The sequence below is a fragment of the Lynx rufus genome, unplaced genomic scaffold (genome assembly GCF_022079265.1).
Source record: "Lynx rufus isolate CCGP_SWC_20201006 ecotype Redwood Valley unplaced genomic scaffold, mLynRuf1.p SCAF_4, whole genome shotgun sequence".
Taxonomy (NCBI): domain Eukaryota; kingdom Metazoa; phylum Chordata; class Mammalia; order Carnivora; family Felidae; genus Lynx; species Lynx rufus.
In genome coordinates this window covers 85,631,437-85,656,021 of record NW_025814856.1, presented here as the reverse complement: position 1 = coordinate 85,656,021, position 24,585 = coordinate 85,631,437, and the positions used below count along the sequence as shown (strand labels likewise).

The following is a 24,585-nucleotide window of genomic DNA, read 5'->3' as shown; positions in this document are numbered from 1 at the left end:
GAGAACACTTACCTTCTTTGCATCTGCCAATGTCTAATACACCATATGATGTACAATTATTGGAGATAACGGTTTCTGTGCAGAAACAATGGTTATCTGGATTTTGAAGTGGAGATGCAAAGGCCGTGGATGGAAGAACAAATCTATAGACAGGGATTCCTTTCAGGTTAATTTCAGCTCCAAACACAGCATAGATTGACCTAAACACAGAGAAAAAAGAGTTTTATTCCAGGAACCTAAACTACATTTTAGAGATTATTTTTTCTTCTTAATTTTAGATTATATTCTTGCTTTAAATAAGAAAGATTAGATACTTGGGGCACCTGGTTGGCTCAGTCAGTTAAGCAACTGACTATGGCTCAGGTCATGATCTCGCAGTTCGTGGGTTTGAGCCCCGCATCAGGCTCTGTGCTGACAGCTCCAACCCTGGAGTCTGCTTCATATTCTGTGTCTCCCTCTCTCTCTCTCTCTCTCTCTGTCCCTCCCCTGCTCGTGCTCTATCTCTCTCAGTCTCTCAAAAATAGATAAACGTTAGGGGCGCCTGGGTGGCGCAGTCGGTTAAGCGTCCGACTTCAGCCAGGTCACGATCTCGCGGTCCGTGAGTTCGAGCCCCGCGTCGGGCTCTGGGCTGATGGCTCGGAGCCTGGAGCCTGTTTCCGATTCTGTGTCTCCCTCTCTCTCTGACCCTCCCCCGTTCATGCTCTGTCTCTCTCTGTCCCAAAAATAAATAAACGTTAAAAAAAATAGATAAACGTTAAAAAAAATTAAAAGAAAGATTGGATACTCTTGTTAGAATTTTAAATCCTCATTTAATTCACATGAAAAAACTTTCTTGTGAAATTTTAAGGCATACCAGGACACAATACCTGAGCGTGAACTATTCTTTGTTCTCAAAAGCTTCCAAGAGCAATTTTTGCTTATGTATTACCATGGATTATTTACACTGAAGACGTTTCTCATAGTTAATTTCCTCTGTAGATTAAATATTTATATGACTTCCCTCAAATCCTTTATTTGCGCCCAGGTTACATGAAATACAATTAAAATTGCTTTCTTTCAAAACTTAATCCTGGAGAGAAAGGCCACATACTCACTGAGGTACTTGCATGTGAGTCTCTTGATATACATCTCATTATTTACTGAGTGCCTCCATCGTTTACTTAGTACTCACCAACACCTAGGCAATGTGTGGGGGCTCTATACCTATTTCTTCTAATCCCCACATAACCCTATATGAAGAAACACTGCTCTCTTCAATTTTACAGATAAGGAAAATACTGAGATATTTTAAAAGTTTGCCCATAAACATATGATCTTTAGGAAAAGGGCTAAGAGTGAACTGGCATGGGCTCCAATGCTTATGTGGTATCTACTGGGTTCCACCGTTTTTAAAAGAGGCTGTTAATGTGACATTAACATAGTTCTGTGACAAAGGCATCATCTTCTCTGGACAACATTAGAAAGATGGGGATGACCTTCTAGACATAATTGCTATTGAATATACTACTAGTTTAGTTTTTTTAAAAAAAAGTTCAAGCTTAAAAATGAGAATAAAATAATTTGCATTATGTAAAATATCCTCCTGTAGCCCTCAATTTTTAGAAAAGTTAATAAGCACATTATCAATTCCATATTGTATTTATCCTGAATAAATCAAGAAAAATTTCCCTATGTGTATTTTAGTCTTCTCAGAAAACATAATTATTAAGTATAAGCTTCTTGGTCTGTGCTTTGTCACTTGAGGAAAAAAAAATTCTAAGTTACAGAAATACATTGGGCGTCTTGGTCTTACCTGCAAATGTCAGAAGAAAAGAAACGTAACACTCGCGTCTTCTCAACAAAAGGTGGAAATGAGGCTGCGTCTGTTCAAAAATCAAGCCAGTGGCAAGGGATTAGATGTAATGTGTATCCTAGAAAAATCTAGAAATCTCTATTCCAGTATGGTCAATAGAAATATAATGCAAACTGTAGATGTACTTTTTAAATTCTTTAGTAGCCAATTTCTTTTAGGAAAAAAATAAAACAGGTATATATTTTTTTAACCCAATGTATCTCAAATGCCATCATTTCAACATGTAATCGATCTAAAAATTAGCAAAATCCCATGTGTATTTTATACTTACAGCACATTTCAATTCCTTAATAGCAACACAGGGCTAGCAGCTACCATATTCAGTAAGTCTGTATACTATATATATTCATTGGTATTTAATTTCATGTTAAATTTTCCCACACCTTAAAAATAAATATTTACAAAAGTAATAGCAAAATCACATGTTGTTAAAATTGTGATTGTGTTTGTTTTTGAAATCTCCCCACCTTTTAAGGAGAGTGGCACTTTTATTTCTATAAAATTCACTTAGGACTTCAGTTAGAGTTATGTTGTTCTTACATTTTATAGGGATTCATTTGTCTGTCCTAATGGTTGACTAATATTTTAAAAATTTATTAAAATTCTCTCACTAACTAGAATTTCCTCTAACTACTTTGAAATGTATCCATCACCTTAAAAAAAGGATTTTGTTGTGTTTATTGAATTTATACTATGGTTATGATCCATGGAACACACTGGATATATGAAGAAATAACTCGATAACTCCTCTATTAGCTTCTCAAATAAGTATCACTAAAATGAGCCACAGAACTGAATGTGTTTGTTGTAAACAGTGCTCATCCTTCAATTACGCTTCGAGCTTATGATCTTAAACCATTTCACTTATACTCTTGTGATCAATGAAATAGAATATCACAGTGAATTTGATTGTGGTATTGAGAGCATTGGATATTAGAGTTTAGTTTAAACTCCCCAGATAGGTGACTCAGTGGACATCATCTCCAACTGCCTTTCCAACACTTTAACCATTGAAGGAAAAGAATACATTAAAAAGCTGTAAGAATCATTATCTGAAATATCATTGAAGATTATGCCTTAATTATTTCTAACAAGTACCATGGAAATAAGTACAAGATTGCAGACTTTTTTTTTTTTTAACACTCAGATGTGTATCAATATTTTCATGTTCTGTCTCTTCTTACTCACTGAAGGTAGAGGGGACACTTCTATACTATGACTTTTTCAGTTTTGTTGGTTGCTTTTCCCTGAGGCTATCAACCAAGAATCTCTCTCCCAGTGATCACGTCAGAGTCCTCTGCTCTGTCCAATCTCCCTCTGATCCTCATTTGTTTTCCTTCTTTTTTCCTCTTAGATACTTTTAACTTTATGCCTGATGCTCATGTACTTATATTTTTGTGATTAATGAATCCTTTACCTCCCCTTTTAAAACTTTTTAGCTTTGGACAGAATTGCTTAATAGCTTTTTTTTTTTTTTTTCTTTTCATTACCATGAAGAATCCATTACTATTAAGGAGCAGTACAATCTGTTTCTCTGTATTTAAAGTCTGAAATACTACACTTATGTAATTGTTGGAGTAAGTAGTGTTAGGACACTTGACAATTTATTTGCAGAAATGCTTTGTTTAGGGATTTCTTGAAACTTGCTACAAAGCAAACTCAACTGTGTTTTTGCTGTTGTTTTCTAGAAGACAGTGGTAACAAAATTAAATAGGCATGTAAAGCTCAACAATACCTTTGGGAAAGTAAATACCCTGTGTTTTGTTTTTATTCCCCACCCTTTACATAACTTTGTATTTAACTTTCTTCATCTTCAATATATTGTTTTCCTACAGGGTACTGCCTCACCAACTTTGTAAACATCATGCTTCTCTGTCTTTGCTTCTGCATTGCTGAGAGCTCACCTTATCTCAGGTTTTAATTACCTCATGGTATTGATCCCCATTTGCTTTTTAAAACCTTAGTTCTTAAACTAATAGGTCTACGTGTATTTTGCTTTTCTTCATGGAGAAGAAGAAGCCAAATCTAACCATGCTTCAAATCTAAGTTCCTTCTACTTTCTTTTCTCCCCACTTCTAGTTCAGAATATTCATTTTTGCACACATTTTTCATGGTTAGTGGGCATGAAACCTGTTAAGTTTTTGTTTTTCTTTTTCTTTCATTCTGATCACCTTATTCGGAAATACAGGGCTCAGTCTTGCAACTTCACAGTTTCTACTTCTGCTTGAAATCTCACTTGAAAGTAGATTTTACCTTTTGTAATTATCTTCATTTTTAAAATGTTTCAATTTTAAATCATTTTCTGTACAGTATTTATAAAACATGTGAATATTAACTACTTTTCTAAGTTTTTCTTTTTACTCTTTTACTTCTGTTGCCATGAAGATAGTTCATGTAGTCAAGGTTTTACTAATCAAATGTTTCCCTAGTAATGCAGTAAAGGCTAATCCTCAAGGATTAATCTTCAGAAATCCCATCACATTAGGCAGACATTTACTAAGCCTGTGTAACAATAGACACTCTCAATTATGTCCTTGGGATATAAAGATAGGTAAACACATACCCTTAACACTCAGAACATTGTAAGTACAATGGTGGAATTTGTGGGAGAGAGGGAGGTGGGTTCATGGTGATTATTACCACAAAACAAATGCCCTTACCTGTACCATTAATCATGTCACAATAACTTGGCCAATAGGAGAGATTCCTTTGGAATAAAAAGAAAGGAAATGAATAAACATTCTCTTTTCTAGAGTACCTTTCTCATATTACTTTGTCTATTATGATTCAATATTGCTAAAATAAAGATTAGATGTGTGACAAATGCTAAGTTTAAGCAATGTTCTAAGTCCTGTGGTTTATGTTTTGTTTGAAGGTTTCATCTTATTGAGATAAATTAAGTGCCCAATACCATTAAGTGCCAGATTATAAAATAAAAAGTGCCAAATGTTAACTTAACACAACTTAGAATAGAAAACAGTTCTGAAAAAAGAAAAAGGAGAAATACCTCAGAAATGTATATCTCTACATAGCAGAGAATTTTTTTTTCCATTTTGAGAAATGAACTATTTGGTAATATGTTGAGTTTTCAAAATACATAGGTAAATATGAAGTGGTTAACTGATGTAAGCTCAGTATGAGGGAGAAGAGGGGTGTAGGGAAGAAGAAAGAAAAGCTGATGTCGAAGAAAGAGATGGAAACATATAGATCATCCATTTACACTTTTCTCCCTTTTAACTCTTGCATAAGGTTGCATTAAAGTAGGACAGAGTTGGGGCACTGGGGTGGCTCAGTTGATTAAGCGTCTGACTTCAGCTCAGGTCATGATCTCATAGTCTGTGAGTTCGAGCCTTGTGTCAGCCTCTGTACTGACAGCTCAGAGCCTGGAACCTGCTTTGGATTCTGCGTCTCCCTCTCTCTCTGCCCTTCCCCTGCTCATGCTATTTCTCTTTGACTCAAAAATAAATAAAAACATTAAAAAAAATAAAGTAGGACAGAGTTTATTAATTTCTATACTGATGTCTAAGTAAGATATATGTATATATATCTGGAAGCAATAAAAATAGTAAAAATTTCTCTGTATCCTCAGCCACTCTTTGGTGATGCAAAACCAGGTTTTTCCCCACAGATAATGTATCACCTAGCGAGATGTCAAGGCAAGTTGTTGCTTCTTTTTTATTTAAATTTTTTTTTTCTAATTAGTCTCACTATTTATTTTTATTTTTTTAATATGTTACTTTTTTAAACGGAATAAACTGTTAATCATGCTCAGTCTTGCCATGACCAGTTACATTAAGCTTATCAAATCTTAAACTGAGGTGGAATTCTTACTCCAATTAGAAGCACTTAGTAACTCTCCTCAAAATATCTCTGTAATATTGAAAAGGCAAAAATGCTTGTGTTTCTCAATATACAGTGATGTGATTTCATTGCAATAAGCATTTAGGAGTGTGAGTTTTCCTCCACTATACTTTTCTATAAAAAGATGTTAGTATGGAATCTATAGAAGAAAAACTACTACCTAAGTGAATATTTAATGGTTGTATGCAATTTTTAGATAAGGACTCAGTGTGAGGCAGTGGTTACTTGTATTAATTAATAAAAACCTTTAATCTCTCTGAATTTTGATTACTGTATTCTTTCCAGGAAATAACTGATCCAAAGCATATTTATTAACCTTGATTAAAAGAGAAGATGACTTTCTTCCCTGACATTTATTGAGATTCTTCCTTTGTTACATGATAAATTTACATGATAAATTATGTGTACTCTAGATGATTAAGCAGGAGCTAAGGAAAAAAGCAAATCATGGCTATCTACTATTCATTCAGAATAGTAGCATAGTAGTAATCCAGTAGTAACAAGATAGAATAGTAATCATTCTATTACTACTTCAGAGGAGGCCTGGTCTTTATTTTCAAGTTTAATATGGCAACTTTAGAACTGTATTTGCAGTACTAATTCCACTTTTGCACTGATAAAGGTATAAAATGCTGATTTATCAATATACAAAATTAAGAAATTTTGAAGGAAAACGCCATGACAACATCTGCATGGATTCATTAAGTTTTCAACTTTATAGAGACACATGAAGTCATGCGGTGGAATGAACAATTTTTGTTTGATAGGCTCAATACAACAAGTTAAACACACCCAGAAAACTATGTTTTTCTACCTGCTAGTTGATCAGCTGATGTAATGCTTTTCTTCCTTTCATTTGTGGCCGTATGAATGTACTGTGGTGGTGGCCATGCAACAGAGATGGAATTCACTTTGGATTTCTTTATGTAAGAGAACCTGTGTACAAAGGTAAAGCTAATTCTATAGTGAGGCTGATATTTAGCAACTATGCACTAGTGACCAGTTGTCACAACTAAAGGGTTAACACCTCAAAGAACACGAAGTTCCAGGGCTGAGATAGAGGCAGATCTGGACCATAGTTAGTGCCTGTGCCTTAGCAGTTATTAAATAAATACCCCTCCTGCTTTGGAGTTCACACACTTTACCTGGATACTTACTTTTTACCTTTGTAAGTGTCAATTATGGCAACTTGGCTTATGTTGTCTTTCCCACTGAAAACTGTATAAACTCCATCTGCAGTGTTGTTGTACTGAAAAGATATGTACAAGAAGAAATTACTTCTAGGACAAGTCATAGTTTCCAAGTTATAAAGTATGTAACTCATGTTCATATTTTTCAAATACCAGTTATCGATTATTAATAATTATTTTATGTGGCCTGAAATATATATGCAATAAAGTTTTAAAATTATTGGTCTTTAACATTTTAAAAACATAGGCTATAAATGGCACCTCGAAATAAGTGCTAGGGGTTGAGACAAAGGAAGGAAGACCAATACCAGAAGTTGCCATGATCCAAACTCTAGTCATAACTAAGCCAGTAAGGCAATTTTGATCACTACTCCTATTATATTGAGGTAAGGGAATATTAAGAAAAAAACTTTGAGAACAAGGGAAGACTTCTAGAGGTTTTCTAAATGTTAGGATATTTTTTGTTTTCTTTCTAAATGGTATGATCTTTAACAAGTGGATATAAAACTTAGGCCTACAAAATTAAAAATGCAATCAGCCAAGGAAAGATGTTAAGAGTTTTTGAGCCAAAACATACTAACTGAATCTCTGATCCTTTAAAGCTTTCTACATTCCTATTTAGTGGCATATAACCTTTCAATCCTAAACACTATCTAAAGGTAAAATAACAACAATAAACTGGAGAATATAACTAATATCACATATAGTGCCAAATAAATCAGTCAAAATTCTAATTCAGTAGTTAGCTTGTCCTATTTATAATTCAAAATATTAAACTATTTTAAGTACATTGCCAAATTCACTTTTTCTTTCATCTGCAAACTGCCATTTCTTTGACAAAGTGCATTAAAATAGGACATTGCTGATTTATCAATCTCACTGTGTTCCAATTTAGGCTAACTTTTAAATTTTTATTAACACAAATTTGTGAGAGTTCTGGAGAAGGAGGAATGTTAAGATGAATACATTTAACACAAAGAAAAATACGGTATTAAACTTGATTTTTTGATAAGGGGAATCAAAACAGAAAATACTATTCACAGCCTTATTGGCTTACAACCTATTTTAGACAATTGTGTATTTATCAAAGAATGGAAACCTAATTAAATCTCAGTTTATTCATTTTAAATTTGTTAAATTTAGATGAGTAAAACTTTCTAACTACAGAGCCATCTGAGATAGAGACTTTAAAAAATTAGAATAACCTCAAGATAAATAAATAAATAATAAAAATAATAAAATAAAAATTAGAATAGCTACTCCCAGATCAGAAATCATGTGAACACACTAAGTTGTAAAATTATAAATTGCCAATGTCATTATATTTATCTAAGATATAAAAAATCAGCATTCATATTTGGTACTCACAGGAAAAAACACACCAACTGTCGTGGAAATAGGATATGGAACCAAACTCAAGAATGGATCTTTATAGCCCCACAAGAGCTCTTTCACAGTTCTTTTTTGAAACATGGAAGATTTTGACTTTTTGATAAGTGAATTGAGGACCACTTGAACAAATGCATTTGGGTAGAGATGGGGTGCAGCCTATAAAAAAAAAATCACTGTTTGAGACATCAATTTTAGTATCATATTTTTAACACATAGATGGATTTAATACGAGCCTTAAGTTTAATAGAAACAAATCTAACCTTATCTTTAAAATTACTGCTCAATCTTGCCAGGACAAAAAGTGCAATTTATCTAATCCCTAGATGACTACATTTCTCTGCCTCAGTGCCAGTCACAAGGAGACATTTAAAATTCAATCCTATTTTTTTTAATGATAAAGTAGTCTTCCAATTCAGTTGTTATGATTTTGTCATTTTTCCAAATGATGCTAAATCCATTCAAAATAATGACATAGGAACATATTTTTATTAAAATGACAAAATGAAGAATATCTGATGAGAGTACTAATCATAAGATCCACTACAGTGGATCCTAGAGTATTTCAAAACCAGTACTTTTGTTGTTTGTCTACTTACTGCTACAGCCAGATTGAGAACAGTCCAAGTGTCATTCTCTGTTCCAGCTGATAGTGAAGGCTCGAAGATGGCCTCATTGGGCTGAAGAAAAGAGACTGTGTGGTTCTCAGGATCGTGGGTTATATTTTTTTTGGCTAGATAACGAACTCTGAAAACCAGAAGTAAATAAAATTCAAAATAATTGTCTCAAGTGAACAGGTCTCAAATGCCATCCATTCACGTAACAAATAATTTTTGAGTATATAGAATACGTCACAAGTGATGCCAACCAACTGGTTTAAAATGACAAGTAAGCCAATGCGGGGTCTTTAGTGTATTAGAGGTGATCCCAAATCTTCACAACATAGGAGAAGTAACATGTGTCATTATGAGAGCTTATGCAGAGTCCAGGGGGAAACCCAGAACAAATATAAATCCAGGTTTGGGACTGTCATAGTGGGAGTAATGATAGCCATTTTGGTAGCAATTCCACCCAGGTGGTCTGAATGACAAACAGAAGTTTAGGTGGAGTGGGGTAAAAAGACCCATGGTGTATTGTTAGAAACACAAATTGTTGAATTTGGATGGATTGCAAGGTGAGAATAAGGAGTATCATGGGAAATAGAGCCACAGAAGTAAGCAAGATCTCAAGCATAAAAGAGTTGCATCCTATCCTCAAATGTTTGGCCTTGATCCTGAGGGTAAGGAGGAGACAGTTAGAAAGGTTTCAGTAGGGGAATATTAAGAGTATATTTTCTTAAATGAGAAAGAATGTTCTAAGTACATAGCGTATTCAGCACTGGCTTTTCCATATTTTCTAGTACTTTAATGAGAATGAAAGATAACTAATGGAATATAATTTCCATTTTACAGGTCAATTCCCTTCACCATTCCTGCCGTATATTAAATACTTATTAGTTCTAAGCTCCTGGCTGTAAAATCTCTAGGCTTATAAGTACCAAATTACCTTTTAGGAACATGGGGAAGGGTGAATGAATAATCTTCATTATTATGAAGAAAAATCTTTTCCAAATACAAGATGTTTATTGAGACAAAATGAGGTATATATCATTCATTTCACTGTCATATATGTGAATGTCCATACATGAGATGAATAGATAGCTAAAGTAAAGACTGAAAACCCATGTACAAGGAACAACATTTCACTCCGGTGTAATAAAGTTGTAAATTCCTGTAGGGTAGGGATTATGAGTGTTTTGTATCCACAGGCACAGTGCCTGGCACATACTGAGTTCATGATAAATAATTTTTTGCATGAATAAACAAATTAGTTAATGGCTCACACTATTTTAAAAGAGTTCACAGTGCTATAGAAAATTTATTTTTAATATAATGTCATCAAAGCTTTATTATTTATTCTTCTTGAAGTACTGTAGACATACCAGGAATATACAAATATGAAAGAGCACCCAAGACAGTCTGTTACTAGTCAACTTCTAGTTTTTCTTATATAATTGTATTTTAAATTAGAGAACCTACTATTAGCATTTAAAATTGAAGTACTTTAATTTTTAGCAAAATTTATGTATGTAAAATAATTGAAACAATAGCAAAATGTTACCCAGATTCCAATTTACTTAAGTTGTACTTACAACATTATACCAGTAGATGGCACTAAGAGAAAAATCTTTTAACTGAGGCCTGTGTTTAGAAAATACTTTTAGAAGCAGAACATAATCGCTCAATTCTTTTGTTTAAAAATTAAAATGTACACAAATTTTGGAAAGTGTTGGCTAATGAGGTAAAAGGGAGAAATTTGCCTTAGACTTTGCCCCAAATTGCTTTCTTTGTACTCCTGCCAAAGCCAAGTAACTTAAAAAAATAAAAGATGAGGGGTGCCTGAGCGGCTCAGTCAGTTAAGCCTCTGACTTAGGCTCAGGTCATGATTTCATAGTTCATGAAGCCCCATGTCGTCGGGCTCTGTGCTGACAGCTCAGAGTCTGGAGCCTGCTTCAGATTATGTGTCTCCCTCTCTCTCTGCCCCTCCTCCACTCACACTCTGTCTCTCTCTCTCAAGATTAAATAAACATTAAAATTTTTTTTTTAAATAAAAGGTTAATGTTGGACCTGAGAATATTCTCAAGGAATTAATGAGTCTTCATAGAGACCACGTAATTTACAATATGTATAATTAAGATCTCAATCCAGGCAATTTCATGCTTTGACCAATGCTGTACCTTGTCAAAATTTCAGTGAACTCACTTTAACAGACATCAGCCAAATAAGCTGTGGTTGTGTTTGAAGAGGGACATCCTCCTACACTTCCAATTTCAAATGTATTCAGGGTATAATTTATAGGGAGGCAGGTTCAGTAAAACTTATTAGCTGTTAGGAAGAGTATGAAATTGTTAACTTTTTCTGAAAGGTAATCAATTATTTTCTTATTAGTTAAGGTATCCAGACACTAATGACTCCATTTTGGTGACATCTTTAGATGAACCCTAGTTTAGAATTCCCTTTAACATTGTTATATAAATGGGATTTATTGCTTATAAACTTTAGCTGCAAATCCCACTTCCCTAATTCAACCTTCCCCTCATTGCTTCTCCAAGTAAATCTAAACTAACCCTTTTGTCCCTTAGAGAGATAGGTTAAAGTCTCTAAAAAGTAACTATGTATTAGCTCTCTAGGGCTAGATTCAGTATTGTTTGTTTCTATATATCTCAAGGAATATCTTTAAAAATAAAAAAAATACCCCTGCAAAATAAAAGTGAAAGAGTTCTCAAATTCTAACAACTATTCAGTTTCCTCACACGCATGCAGTTCAGTCAAGTTATAATTTTTTAAACAATTTTTCTTAGATTATTATTTCTTAAGAATTTTTTTGGAGTAAGATACTCGCATAGGCTTTTTTTTTTTTTTTTTAAGTTTACTTGTTTATTTTGAAAGAGCACAAGCAGGGGAGGAGCAGAGAGAGAGGGAGAGAGCAAGAATCCCAAGCAGGCTCTGTGCTCTGTGTTAAGCCGATAACTGGGTTTGATTGCATGACTCAGAGATCATGACCTGAGCCATGAAGCCATGATCAAGAATCAAACACTTAACAAACTGAGCCACCCATGCACACCTCATATAAGTTTTTGATAATAACATGGTAACTTTAAGACCATGAAAAAACATTTTCCAATTTTTTTTTTTAACAATGAAAACCAAGTGTTCTTCAACAGTACTGTGAATAGTCACAGACATATGCACAGAGACAGGAGACTTGGGGACAATTTCTAGGACAGAAAAGGCACCAAGGCCCTCTGTAGCTTATATATCACATACTATGGCAGCAGCCACTACCTTCACAACTACTGTTATTTTATTATATTTTGTGTGTGAGTAGTCAATCTAAAAATATATTAATGCATGGAAAAGAAACTATATAGACTATCTAAAACAGATATTAAAACTATGAATTATATGAAATCATAATAAATATGTAATTTTGTGATAAGAACTGATCAAAGTAAGTAACCAGTTGTAATTATCCTTGGGGGAAAATCACACATTTGTATAACAAATGATACAGCAGGACTTAATGGTGTTCCCACATGGATATCATAAATCTAATCCTTGGTTACAGTTAGTGCTTTTAGTACCTCAGTCCCCCCTTGTGTTACTTCGATAGTTGGAGAAAACACATAGTATATAATTTAAATAAGAAATAAAAATACATACAAAAATCTAGGAGGTACCATCTCTTAGGTCTGTGTAAACATAAACAATCACTTCATATCCCTTGGTGTCAGTTTTTTAGTATACAAACTGAAAAGTCCTAGCTAATCATTCCCCTCTAGTTCTAATACCCAAATATTCCATTTAGAATTGTGTTAAACTATTAGGGTATATAAGAGAAAGGCATAGCATTTTGGTCTCAGTTCTGGAAAAAATATAAGAATGAAGCCACTGAATCAATATAAACACCCATATGACTTGGAAATTAGTTTCTAGAAATCCTTAGCAGGTACTGCGGTTACATAAAATCAGTTTAATGCTGTGGTTCTCAAAATTGAGTAAGTACTGGAATCACCCAGAGGATTTGTAAAACTCATTGCTGGGCTCCAACCCAAGAGTCTCTGATTCATTTGATCTGGGAAAATCTGCAGATTCTCGGAATTTGTGTTTCTACCAAGTTCCCAGGTGAGGCTGTTGCTGTCGGGTTGGGAACCACACTTTGAGAATAACTGATAAAATGTATGCAATTTTAGGATCTTAAAATATTCTGGTTCTTAAAATTCTGATAAGATTTTTTCTATTATGCATGCATATGTCAGAGTTGTTGAGAATATATGTCATAAGGGTAAAACACCCGTGACTTCTTAAATGTAGGGTGGTTATCTGATACTGCTAAATTTATAATAAAATCTGTATTTCTTATAATCATTAAATCCTTAAATCAGGATTCCATATAGGCAGAAACAAAATATTTCATGATATTTTACTGGGAAACAGGAAGAAGTACATCTGAAAACAATGGCATTTTTCAAGTGGAAGTTTTTCAGAAATATGTATGGTCAAGGAAAGAATGCCACTTATTTGTGAGGACTCACCTGTACGTGTAAGGACCTCTTTGTTTAACTTTAATTTTGCTGCTGTTAGCTACCACTTCCTGTGGGTTTTGCACATCATAGATCCAAAACTGTCTGTAAACTTCTGTGCCTGTTTTAACCCAATTTTGATAAGCAATGGTACCTTCCTCGAGTACAACCTCCTATGAAAAAGAAAACAAGTTTGGGTTATTTCTCTGTAGTAAATATGGGCACCTCTGGGAGTTTATAACTTTGTTAGCCAAGGCAAGGACTAAGCTCAAGTACCTTCTTCATGAGAACCTTGCCACACAGTTGCAACAGAAATGTTTTCAAAAAATTACTATAGCAACCTCTTTTTGTCAACCTTTTACAAAGGGAATCAGGGTATAATATTGCAGACATGGCTGTTGATGTAAGGCCAACCATTGGCAAGCTTTAGAGTGACCCTATATTGCAACAGTTATAACTTATTAAGCAAATTTTATTAAACCTAACAAAGTTCCTACCAGGTTGAACATTAACTTCTCTGCTGTCCTCAGATTGATGAGACAAAACAGAAAAAAGAGAGAAAAATCTGGTGGTATTGAAAGCCTTAACTTTTCTTCAAAAGTTGGACACTTCAGAAGATGATCACTTAACATTTATTAAATTTAAAAAAATTTCTTGGTGAAAAACACAAATTTGACTTCTTCTCTTCAAAATCCTTCCCAATCCCTAACTTAGTATATATGTGACAACTAAATAAGACATGTTTCCAGAAGCTACAACAGTCTAATGTTATTATTAAAGTTATTACTTACACAATAAAAGGATGAAATGAGGAGATTATCCTATTATTATTTTGTGGAATTCGTTAAAAATCACCAATGCGCCATGTAGTAAAGATAAACAAGTGGGAAAAAATGTCAATGAGGTAATCACAAAACCTCATGTTAGAAACGTGTTCCCTTGCTTTAGATGCTGTGGAACTGGATGGAAAGTCACCAAACCACTCAGGGTCAATATCATTATCTATAAAAGAGGTGGTTATAGATGATCTCCCAGTTTCCTTCCCCGGCTTTCACTCTCTTAGCCCAAAGTCTATAAGGCTATAGTAACTAGAGCAAACAAAGGTGATTTGGTAGCAGGCAGTATTCCCAATTAAGCACCTTGGGAAGAATGCCTAGAATGGAAAGCTCTACCTTTGTGCTTGAGGAAGAGGAAGAAAAGTATTTCACAGAAAATGAATCCCAACAGATCTATGAATACAGGAACAATCTGATCTATTTGTTTCCTTCACCTGGAAGCATCAATTCATAGAATGATGAGTCAGGAAAGGACATTGAACAATATCATATTTTCTAGGAGAGAACACTGAGGCTCTGAGGAACCAGGTGGCTGGCCCATGGGTAACCCAGGCAAATAGTAGCAGAACTGTGATGAAAATCTAGTATCTGACTCTTAGACTAGTCCTCTTTCATACCATGCTATTACAGTCTTTTAGTTTTCCTGTCACCTCTGCACTTAGTTGGTAGAAGTAAGATTAAGTTTCATATCTTCAGGATATGTTACTTATTGCTTAATCCAGAGAATAAGGAAATTCCTTAGAGATGAACAGGGAACCAAGCTGAAATGCTATTACAAAATCCTGTGCTGTTGCAATGCATTTTCACTGGGTTCACTGTTGTGCTCATGTTGATGTTAGACCATTACTTTTTATGACCAACTGTCCTTGAAAAACTTTTTATTAGTTCCCCAAAAGTCTTATTTCCAATAGTAACAAGCTCCATATTAAGACAGAGTTACATGCAGATCAAGCATGTAAATATGTTTGATGAGATCGTTGAAGCTGAAAACTATGTTAATTTACCAATTTCAAGAGATTTTATGAGGGGAAGATACAGACGAACTTACACATTACTACCTTTGCACTATACAAATCTTAAGGACAATGTAATATCAATTATTTATCATATACCTCTTAAGGCACACATTTTACGTTAGTTCTTAACGCAATAAACTCAATAAATGTTTACAGAACTGAAAAGGAAAAGTGATGGAAGATACTTGGCAGGGCAGAAAACCTCCCTAACTCTAATGTGTGTGCATTTAACATCAAAAGACTAGAAGTGCATCATGCCTTTCTTCTAAAGGCCAGGAAACACTTTGCCTTATTTGTCGATCTAGAGATATTTTTTAAATGGCAAAGATGAAACGCAAAAAGTTGAAATGAATGCATTGAATTATTAGCTGTTAGAGTCATCTAACCCCATCTCTATTTATTCAGAGATAGAAATGAGTCCTAAGAAAAACAGATGATTAGTCAATGTTATAGGACAACTTTGTAGCAGGTAATGGAGAAATCAGGTCTTTTTACTCCAATCTTGCATAGTTTCATAATGCCATCGTTTGTTCAGAGCCAAAGAGAAGAACATTGAAGCAGTCAAAATAGGAATGCATTTCTTCTGATCCTAAGACTACTCTATATATTAGAAAATTGGCTAGCCACTCCTTGAATACCAAGACTAAATCAAGCCACAAGTTCCCTTAATTTTAAAAGGAGCAAAGGATTTTACATCATTTGTGAACTTAAAAGGCCTTAAAGTTAAGTTGGATTTGCACTAGCTAGCCAATCTTGCAAACCTTTCACTAAGTTAGAAGTACAAAGCTGATAAATGAGCACATGAAAAAACAATATAATTCAAAATCCTCTCATTTGGCTGATGTCTACATCAGTATCTGTCCCTGACTTTAAGCGTGTAGACTAGTCCCAGTGCTGACTAGATTCCAGACTAATGACACTCTTATGGCATGGTCTCCAGCTGGGTTGAAAACTATTGGCCTTTGAAACTTCTATTTTGTTACATTAATGTGAAAGCAGAAGTTTGGAATAGTAGTATCTTCTACTTTGTTACATACTCACTAGATTATTGCTTTTGCAGGAAAACAGTGCCCATCACCACCACTGGCAACTTTAGGGTAATTATTAAAATGTCCTTGATAACTTCCCATGGGTGGAGTAGATAGAGTACCAATGTGAAAATATGTTGTCCCATTTCTCAAGGATCTTGTAAAGTACTAATAGACAGGATCATGTGTAGCAGATTTTAACCTATGAGTTACATTTCCTTATCCTATCCCTACCCTGAACATATAGAGTGGCTTCTTCCCTCCGGGTACAGAGTAAAGTGTTTAAGAATGAAACTAGATCCTATGGGTTTAATCCCCAGTTGGGTGCCATGGTAACCATTAAACTTGGGCAGGTTATTTAATTTTTTTATACCTCAGTTTCCTCATTTATAAAATAGGGATAATAATAATACTAGGTTGAACCACATGAGATTAGTATTTTGAAACTCAACATGAGTTGAATATGGTTTAATTGAATATATAGCCTCCTAGCTTCTTATAGAGATTAATAAATGTGAGCACTTAGAACAACAGTGTTAGCACAGAGCTAGCATTCAGTGAATGTTGGCTATTATACAAATCCTATCTACTCTTTGGAGGAAGAACTCTAATATTTACTCTCCAGAGTAAATGGAGATGTCTAACCCAGTCATGTGGCAATAACTCATGTAGTATACGGTGACACTTCGTTTTCTTTAAATGATTTAATCATTTTTACACTTATTTTCACTGCAGTGACATCAAAACTTCCTTAAAATGTTCTGCACTGTGTTTCTTCATATTGAAAAGAGTCTTCAGCCTTTCCAGTTACTACCACAATTTGTTCTGGTTAGGACCAGTTACAAACCATTTCCCCACATTCAAAAAAGTTTGTATTATGTACATGGGCATATGTGTGCATGCATGCTTGCGTGTGCATGCTCACGGAGACTGAATTACAATATTAGTGGCAGCTGTGCTGAGAGTCAAAAAATGACTTCAGTCTCAGATTATCAAGTCATCAGTTAAAACACCAATTTGGGGAAACTGATTGGATTTAATGTTTCTGAAACCCAGGTCATTAGCCTCCAAAATTTATGTAAGAACTTAATATGGGAGATTCTGCATTTGGCTTGAGTAGTAAATTATGTTGATATGTCAATAAAAATTGGACTGGGGGAAAAATTATATATGCTTACCTGCTATTTCTTGAAACCCTTTTTAAGTAATTTTATTATTGCAATTAAAATGCTAATGTATGTAGTGTTTAATTCATTTTTATGCCTCTATTTTAATTTAAAATTTACTTTGGACTGTTTCATGTTCATGCTTATGTTCTCATATATTATCATTAGCATAATTTATACAAATTATTTTTTCATATCTGGAAATACAATAAGCACATATTATTGAAGCAATATAAATGTTAATTTATATTATTAAAATATGGACTATTGAGTCCAATATTGGCTATTTTAATAAACAACTAATTATTTCAACTTATTTTATCTGAAAGCATGTCTTACAAGTTACTAAAGGATTATTCTTTTCAGGAAGTGTGCAAAGAAATGATGTATAATTCAACATTAGTCTTTTAGGAGGAAAGAAAGAGCTTTAATTTCCTTCTTGGTGTTCTATACTTAATATCATAGGGAAATTAAAATTTATTTAAAATTACTACTGTTATACAATATTCATTAAACATTCATCAAGTAATATTAACAGTGTCAAGTGATAAATTATCTTTTATAAACGGTGGCAGGACTTTGACCTTTTTCCAAAGTGCTGTGCCAGTTTCTATATTTGTGGAAGCTAATGCCACTGACTTTGCTTATCTACATAAGGTTGCATAAATCTGTTGGCTCCACTCTTATCTGTTAGGAATCATAGTCAAAAGTACTGGTAAGAAAGTTCTCAGCTGTAATCCATAAAAAGCATGAAGTCCCTAGAAAACATCCCTTAAAAATTAAGAGTAAAATGAATGCATGTGTATATGTATAGATGTGTATATATACATCTGTATATTTGTACACACTATACACACATTATATACATATTTTTTTAATGTTTATTGTTAATAAATATTGTTATTTATTGTTAATGTTGTTTACATATATGTGTATATATATACACATTTTTATATATATATATGAAATAAATAAATTTTCTGGACCATTTTAGACCATTTTAAATGCCAGTTTCAGGGTGCTATCTCTTTTAGAACTGGAAGATATCATAGAGTCCCAGCTTTGCTTTATGAATGAGATAACTATGGGATGATTTTCTGATCTTTTTTTTTAATTAAGCAACTTAATAGTTTTAAAAGGTGCTTGTATATAGGTAATAACTTTCCCAATTTGCTGTTAGTCAATTAAATGAAGAAAGTAGTCTTCAGTGAGTTTCAGCGGCAAAAACTGACTGGTACTAAAATTATTCTTTATTTGTAAAATAACAGGTTTAGGGGCGCCTGGGTGGCGCAGTCGGTTAAGCGTCCGACTTCAGCCAGGTCACGATCTCGCGGTCCGTGAGTTCGAGCCCCGCGTCAGGCTCTGGGCTGACAGCTCAGAGCCTGGAGCCTGTTTCGGATTCTGTGTCTCCCTCTCTCTCTGCCCCTCCCCCGTTCATGCTCTGTCTCTCTCTGTCCCAAAAATAAATAAATGTTGAAAAAAAAAATTAAAAAAAAAAAAAATAACAGGTTTACCCCAAATGATTTGGCTCTTTGGGTTTACACATAATTCAGAGATTTGACTCCAACTGTATTTCAAACAGATATATATTCCAAACTTACTTTTAGAACAGTTTTGTAAGCTAAAGAAAAAAGAAATACCCTGTATAAAGAAAGAACAAATACCAGCATCTTTATAGGACTAAAGTTGATAAGATCAACATGACTATATGGAAATCTGAGAGCAAAACCAGGCTTAGTTTTAAATGTATCACAGATTCTGACCATTGGAGAGGTTCTGGTGATTAGTTTTAGGCTATAGATATGTGGCAGGCATACAATATAAACTATCATTTAATATTTTTGGAAACTCATTCTTCCTTAAATCTGTTTTGTGCCTCTTCCTCCTTCTAGGGTCTAGATCCATACCATCCCCTTTTGTCTTGTATAAGATTGCACAGATAACTCTTATTTCAAAAACAAGAAGAGAAAGCACTCTATTTCTTTGTTGCATACCTCTCTTTATTACCCTACCCTACTGAATTTATATTTTCAAGAACATTAGTAACCATGTCCTAATCATTATTTCCTGAATTTTCATCTGCCTTAGAGCATTTTCTCTTTCTTTGAGCACTAGCCTTATATTAACCTCCAAAGTAATTACACTCTTCTGTTTTTATTTCTTCATTCATAAAATCATTTTTTTGTTTATACCTCTGAATTATGTATAAAACCTATAGTAATCTCTCTGCTTTCTTTTTGTCTTGACGTTCAAGCCATCTAGATAGCAAATAGATTGTTTAGTTTTATCTGTAATCTCTAGATCAATGATCAAACCAATCTGAGTACTGACCTTTGAAATACTGATGTTCACGTCAAAACACTCATAAAACCTCTTTTATTCTCCTAAGATATACATCTCTCCCAATAATTTAACTGGACATCTTGAAGTGTTTTTACCCTCCCTCCTAATTTAGTTCCATATCCAAACTGCCATTACGATCCATCACCCATTTTTTTCTATGTACTCCACCACACTAGCCCAGAGTGCCTTTGTTACATAATGTGCAGATTATGCAAAGATCTTTCTAAAAGGGAATCTTAAATTCTCCTTGAAAATGGCCATGTCCTGCATAGTTTTTCCTTGTTTTCCTGTTTTTTGTTTAAACTCTTTTTTTTAATGTTTATTTATTTTGAGAGAGAGAGAGAGCAAGTGTGTGAGTGGGGAAGGTCAGAGAAAGAGTAAGAGAGAGGATCCCAAGCAGACTTTGCACTGTTAGTGTAGAACCCAATGTGGGGCTCAAACTCATGAACCGTGAGATGATGATCAGAGCTGAAACCACAAGTTGGATGCTTAACCAACTGAGCCACCCACGTGCCCCCTGTTCTCCTGTTTTTGGTCTCTCCAACTCTTTTTATTGTAGGATCATACTGCACAAGGCTGTGTATCATCTAGTCTCTGCCTTCAGATTGTCTAGGTTTTGGGAACTGACTCCTTTTGGCCACATGAGTTGGCAAGTAGATTTAAGGTCTTGTGACTAAAGTGGGTACAATAAGAGGATCTCATAGATATCTGCAAAGATTAAATGAACTAGTATATATGAAGCTCTTCACAGCACTAAATAAATGGAAGCCATGTGATATGAATCGTTAAATGCAGGTTTTGTTATCTCTTACACCTACCAGGAAAGATCCACCAACCACTACTGCCTGTCACATGGCCAATTAAATATTCTTCTTCCTGATGTTCAAAGCTTCATATATTTTACCCCATGTTGTTTTTCTAATCATCTCTTTTGTAGATTCCATATTTTGGGCACATTTGATATGTTCTTCCTTCCCTTTTTACAGCACTTAGTTGCATTTCACACCTTTTCCTATAATATTCTTCAGCCCTCTGATGCCTTTATTACAGCCCTCTTTTGAACTTCCAAAATCTTATCCTTTTTGAAAATCCAACAGTTTCACCTTTCGGAAGTGATCAAATGTTTTGAGACTTATCTTTCTAAATAGCAAATTCCCATATAATACCCTAGTTTCATGGTTCTTTATGTTTTGGTATACTATGCTTTCCCCTGGTTAAATTTTATATTTGTTGAAGTAAAAAAAATATTTTATTCTCTGTCACTATATAAAAGTAAATTTTTGACATCTCAAAACTCTTATTTCCTCATGAACAACTATTATGAAGTTAGAGATATACATTAGACAGTTAAAATAGATGTTAGCTCTTTGCACATGATTGAACAGAAAAATTATCTGTACTAATACTGTTGAATGAAGAAGAAAAAGATAAGTGAACAATATTCAACTACTGGACACCATTTGTGTGTTGGAAAAAAACAGTCTAAAATGCTGTGTAGTGGGAGATTATTGGGAATTTCCATTCTGGAGACTTTTCCAAAAGATAAATTATAGCCTGAGTGTTAGTACAGATACTGTATCTGTTCTTTCTCCACAGAAGGCCCAGAAGGGAAGCAGAATTTGTGCTGTGCAATGGAGCTCCAACTCACATGGTTACATAAGCCCCACCTCACCAGCATCTACCTGTTTCTGTTGAACTGTATCATGAATAATAGCAAGAAAACTGGACATTCCAAGGGAGGGGATGACATTCGATTTCTATCTATATTTATATTTATGTATATATAACTAATATATAAACATATAATAAACATATATAATATATAAATCTATATTATTTATATATATAATATATATTATATATGCATATTATATATATATATATATATATATATATATATATATATATATAAATAAATAAATATCTGTATGCATCTTCTCCCTTTATCTGGCTTCTCAACCCAAGCACAGCCCCCCACATCCTGCCTGGAGTTTTCCTGTAAACTGAAGGTATGTGGACCCATGTCCTCTCTGTCAAATGCTAAGCAAGTAGAGCTGGGGAGAGGCAGAGGGGGGTGGGGCAGAGGATCAAAAGTAGTCTCGGCGCTGACAGCAGAGAGCCTGATGTGGGGCTCAAACTCACGAACTATGAGATCATGACCTGAGCCAAAGACAGTCGCCTAACCAACTGAGCCACCCAGGTGCCCCTACAATATACTTTTAAAGTTAAATGCATGGGGTTGAAGATTTACAATCTGTTAGCAAAAGATAAAAATGCTTATGTTATTATTGAGTAAATATACACACACATACACACACATATATATATATACACACACATACACACATATATACACACATATATATGTGTATGTATGTGTATATATATACGTGTGTGTGTGTGTATATATATATTAATGTCTTAGTATCAAAGATAGGACAATAGGATGTTATTGAGGTAATGGTTCCTATCTGTCTGTCTATCTATCTATCTATCTATCTGTCTATCTGTCTATCTATCTGTCTATCTGTCTATCTATCTGTCTATCTGTCTCTGCCAGGGCATTGACATCTAAGCAGGCTGAGAGCTGAGGCCAGCACTCAGATAGGTGTTACTTGGGTAGGATTATGTGTAAAAAACCTGAGCATACTAGCCCTGGGGCAGGATACACACTCTCAAAGTTCACAGTTATCCCTGTTCTTATGTTATCTTGTTCTTGGAATGTTCTTAGAAGTGTCACTTTTTTCTTTTTTCTTTTTTTTTTTTTTTTCTTTTAAACCCTGTCTTCAAACTCCTGAAGCTGATTCAATTTGCCACCCACTGATTTAGGACTTCAGCAAATCTGCTTCTTATTCTAGTCTTCCTACTCTCTCTCAGTTCAAGTCGGTGAGGGTGAAGCACAATAGAAGGAAGGAAGGTGGAAGATGAACTTTACTTTGTTGTGCAAAGCCTGGCTATTGAACCACTCTAGTTTTTGTTAAAACTACAGTCAACTCATTTCATTTATGCTGACATTTGTCCTACATAACATTTCCAGAAGTATTTTGGCAGAATCAGTATAAATGTTTATAAATAGGAATGTTTATAAAACAATATTATGTTATTACATATATTATAAAAAGCAACAGTTTACCAAATAAAAAAATTATACCAGCTTTACCAAAGATTCCTGTTTCATTATTAAACACAATTAATTTTAAATTTATATATAATACACAAAATACACATACTTATTTCTCGTTCAAAAGCTCATCAATATAGTCCTTAGGCACAATGAAAAACAATTATTTCTACTCCTTGTACACTTCTAAACACCTTTGATGAGAATTTGGATATTATACTTAAGATAGTGATGCATTCATGTTAAAAGTACATTATACTTTTAACATTTCTCAACTGTGTGAAGTTGTAATGGCTCATAATCACCTTTGTATTAAAGATACAAAGTTGCCAGTTACCACGAAATACAAATGACAAGAAATGAATGACAAGAAGTATCCTTTAGAATACTTGTACCTTTTTGATTGTCCTCTCAATAAGCATGTCTCCGACTGGCATCAGAATGCCTCCAAACACGGCCAGGACTGCACCAATGACAGCACCAGCAATGAGCCCACAGTTTCGGTCACAGCCCATTTTCTTAATCGGTGGAGAAATTAAGGTTCAGCACCTGCTTCTTTCAAACTCCTAGGTCTGATTAGGTGGTTTCCAGAGGTCTGGTCCTAGCATAGAAAGAGATCATAAAACAGAAGCTTAAATATCAGTACAAGAAGATCAAAGTACAAAGAAAACACAACTGAACAAGCATTTAGCCGGTTATGAATAAATAATTTTTGTTTGATGAAACTGACTTTCTAGGTTACGTCCTCTCCTTTCTTGCTTTTCACTATTTGCCAATGGAAGAAATAAAGAACATTGTCATATAGAGTATTTCTTTAAAATTCGCCTCTTTTAAAATTTTCTTCCTATGGATGATTAACACTGAAATCTTATCTAAGGAGAACTTGCTTACTGTACTTTCTCCCTCATCTACCTACCCTCAGCCCAGGACACTTAGATGCATCTTCGCTCTTTATCTGGCTTCTCCACTCAAGCACAGCCACCCACATCTTGCCTGGAGTTCTCCTGCAAACTGGAGGTATCCTGACCCATGTCGTCTCTGTTCAGTGCTAAGCAAGTATGGTAATAGACGGTGTCTTTACTATACCTTATTCACAAGTATACAGCAAGATACAAATTTTATAGGAAATCATCTGAGGAGTCTCAGAAAGAATTAATTCTTCTAATCATTTGTAAGCTATCTGTTAAAAAAAAAACAAAAAAAAAAACAAAAAAACATGGTTACATTGGGAAAATACATGGTCAGTAAATTAATACCAGAATATTGTCTAATAACACCAAAATTATAATCACTATTAAAAAATCATGAATACTGAGCTCATGCTTGAATTTTTTTAATAGTGTTAAAAACAAATATTTGAAAGAATGTACTTTCAATTTCATTGTTAATAATTGGCTTTTGAATACACTAAAGGTGGGAAGAATTTAAAGAAAATACATAATGAATGTAAAGGATGTTTAATGATAGGCATTTCTTTGCTACTAGTCTCACAGGGTTTTTTTGTTTTTGTTTTATTTTTACATATGAAACTGCAACATTATTTATTTTGTCATCATGAACATTTGATTCACACCAATTCTGTTAAAATCAACTAATTTGTGCCAGTGTGTATTTCCACTAGTCAGTCTTATTTTTGATATCTTTCTATACAGTATGTGGCT

The 24,585-nt window shown here is 34.1% G+C and overlaps 1 protein-coding gene across 1 annotated transcript in view; it reads right to left on the bottom strand.

The window, feature by feature from the left end:
• CD36 (CD36 molecule) overlaps positions 1–24,585 on the bottom strand; it is a 53,726-nt gene that overhangs the window by 7,332 nt on the left and 21,809 nt on the right. The window contains exons 2-10 of the mRNA XM_047096193.1: positions 24,011–24,104; positions 23,320–23,525; positions 13,427–13,587; positions 8,892–9,039; positions 8,272–8,451; positions 6,871–6,962; positions 4,513–4,559; positions 1,793–1,862; positions 13–200 (exon numbers count right to left, since the gene is read on the bottom strand). Coding sequence (XP_046952149.1) covers positions 13–200; positions 1,793–1,862; positions 4,513–4,559; positions 6,871–6,962; positions 8,272–8,451; positions 8,892–9,039; positions 13,427–13,587; positions 23,320–23,439 — 1,006 coding nt within the window. The 5' untranslated portion in view covers positions 23,440–23,525; positions 24,011–24,104. The remainder of the gene's footprint in view (positions 1–12; positions 201–1,792; positions 1,863–4,512; positions 4,560–6,870; positions 6,963–8,271; positions 8,452–8,891; positions 9,040–13,426; positions 13,588–23,319; positions 23,526–24,010; positions 24,105–24,585) is intronic.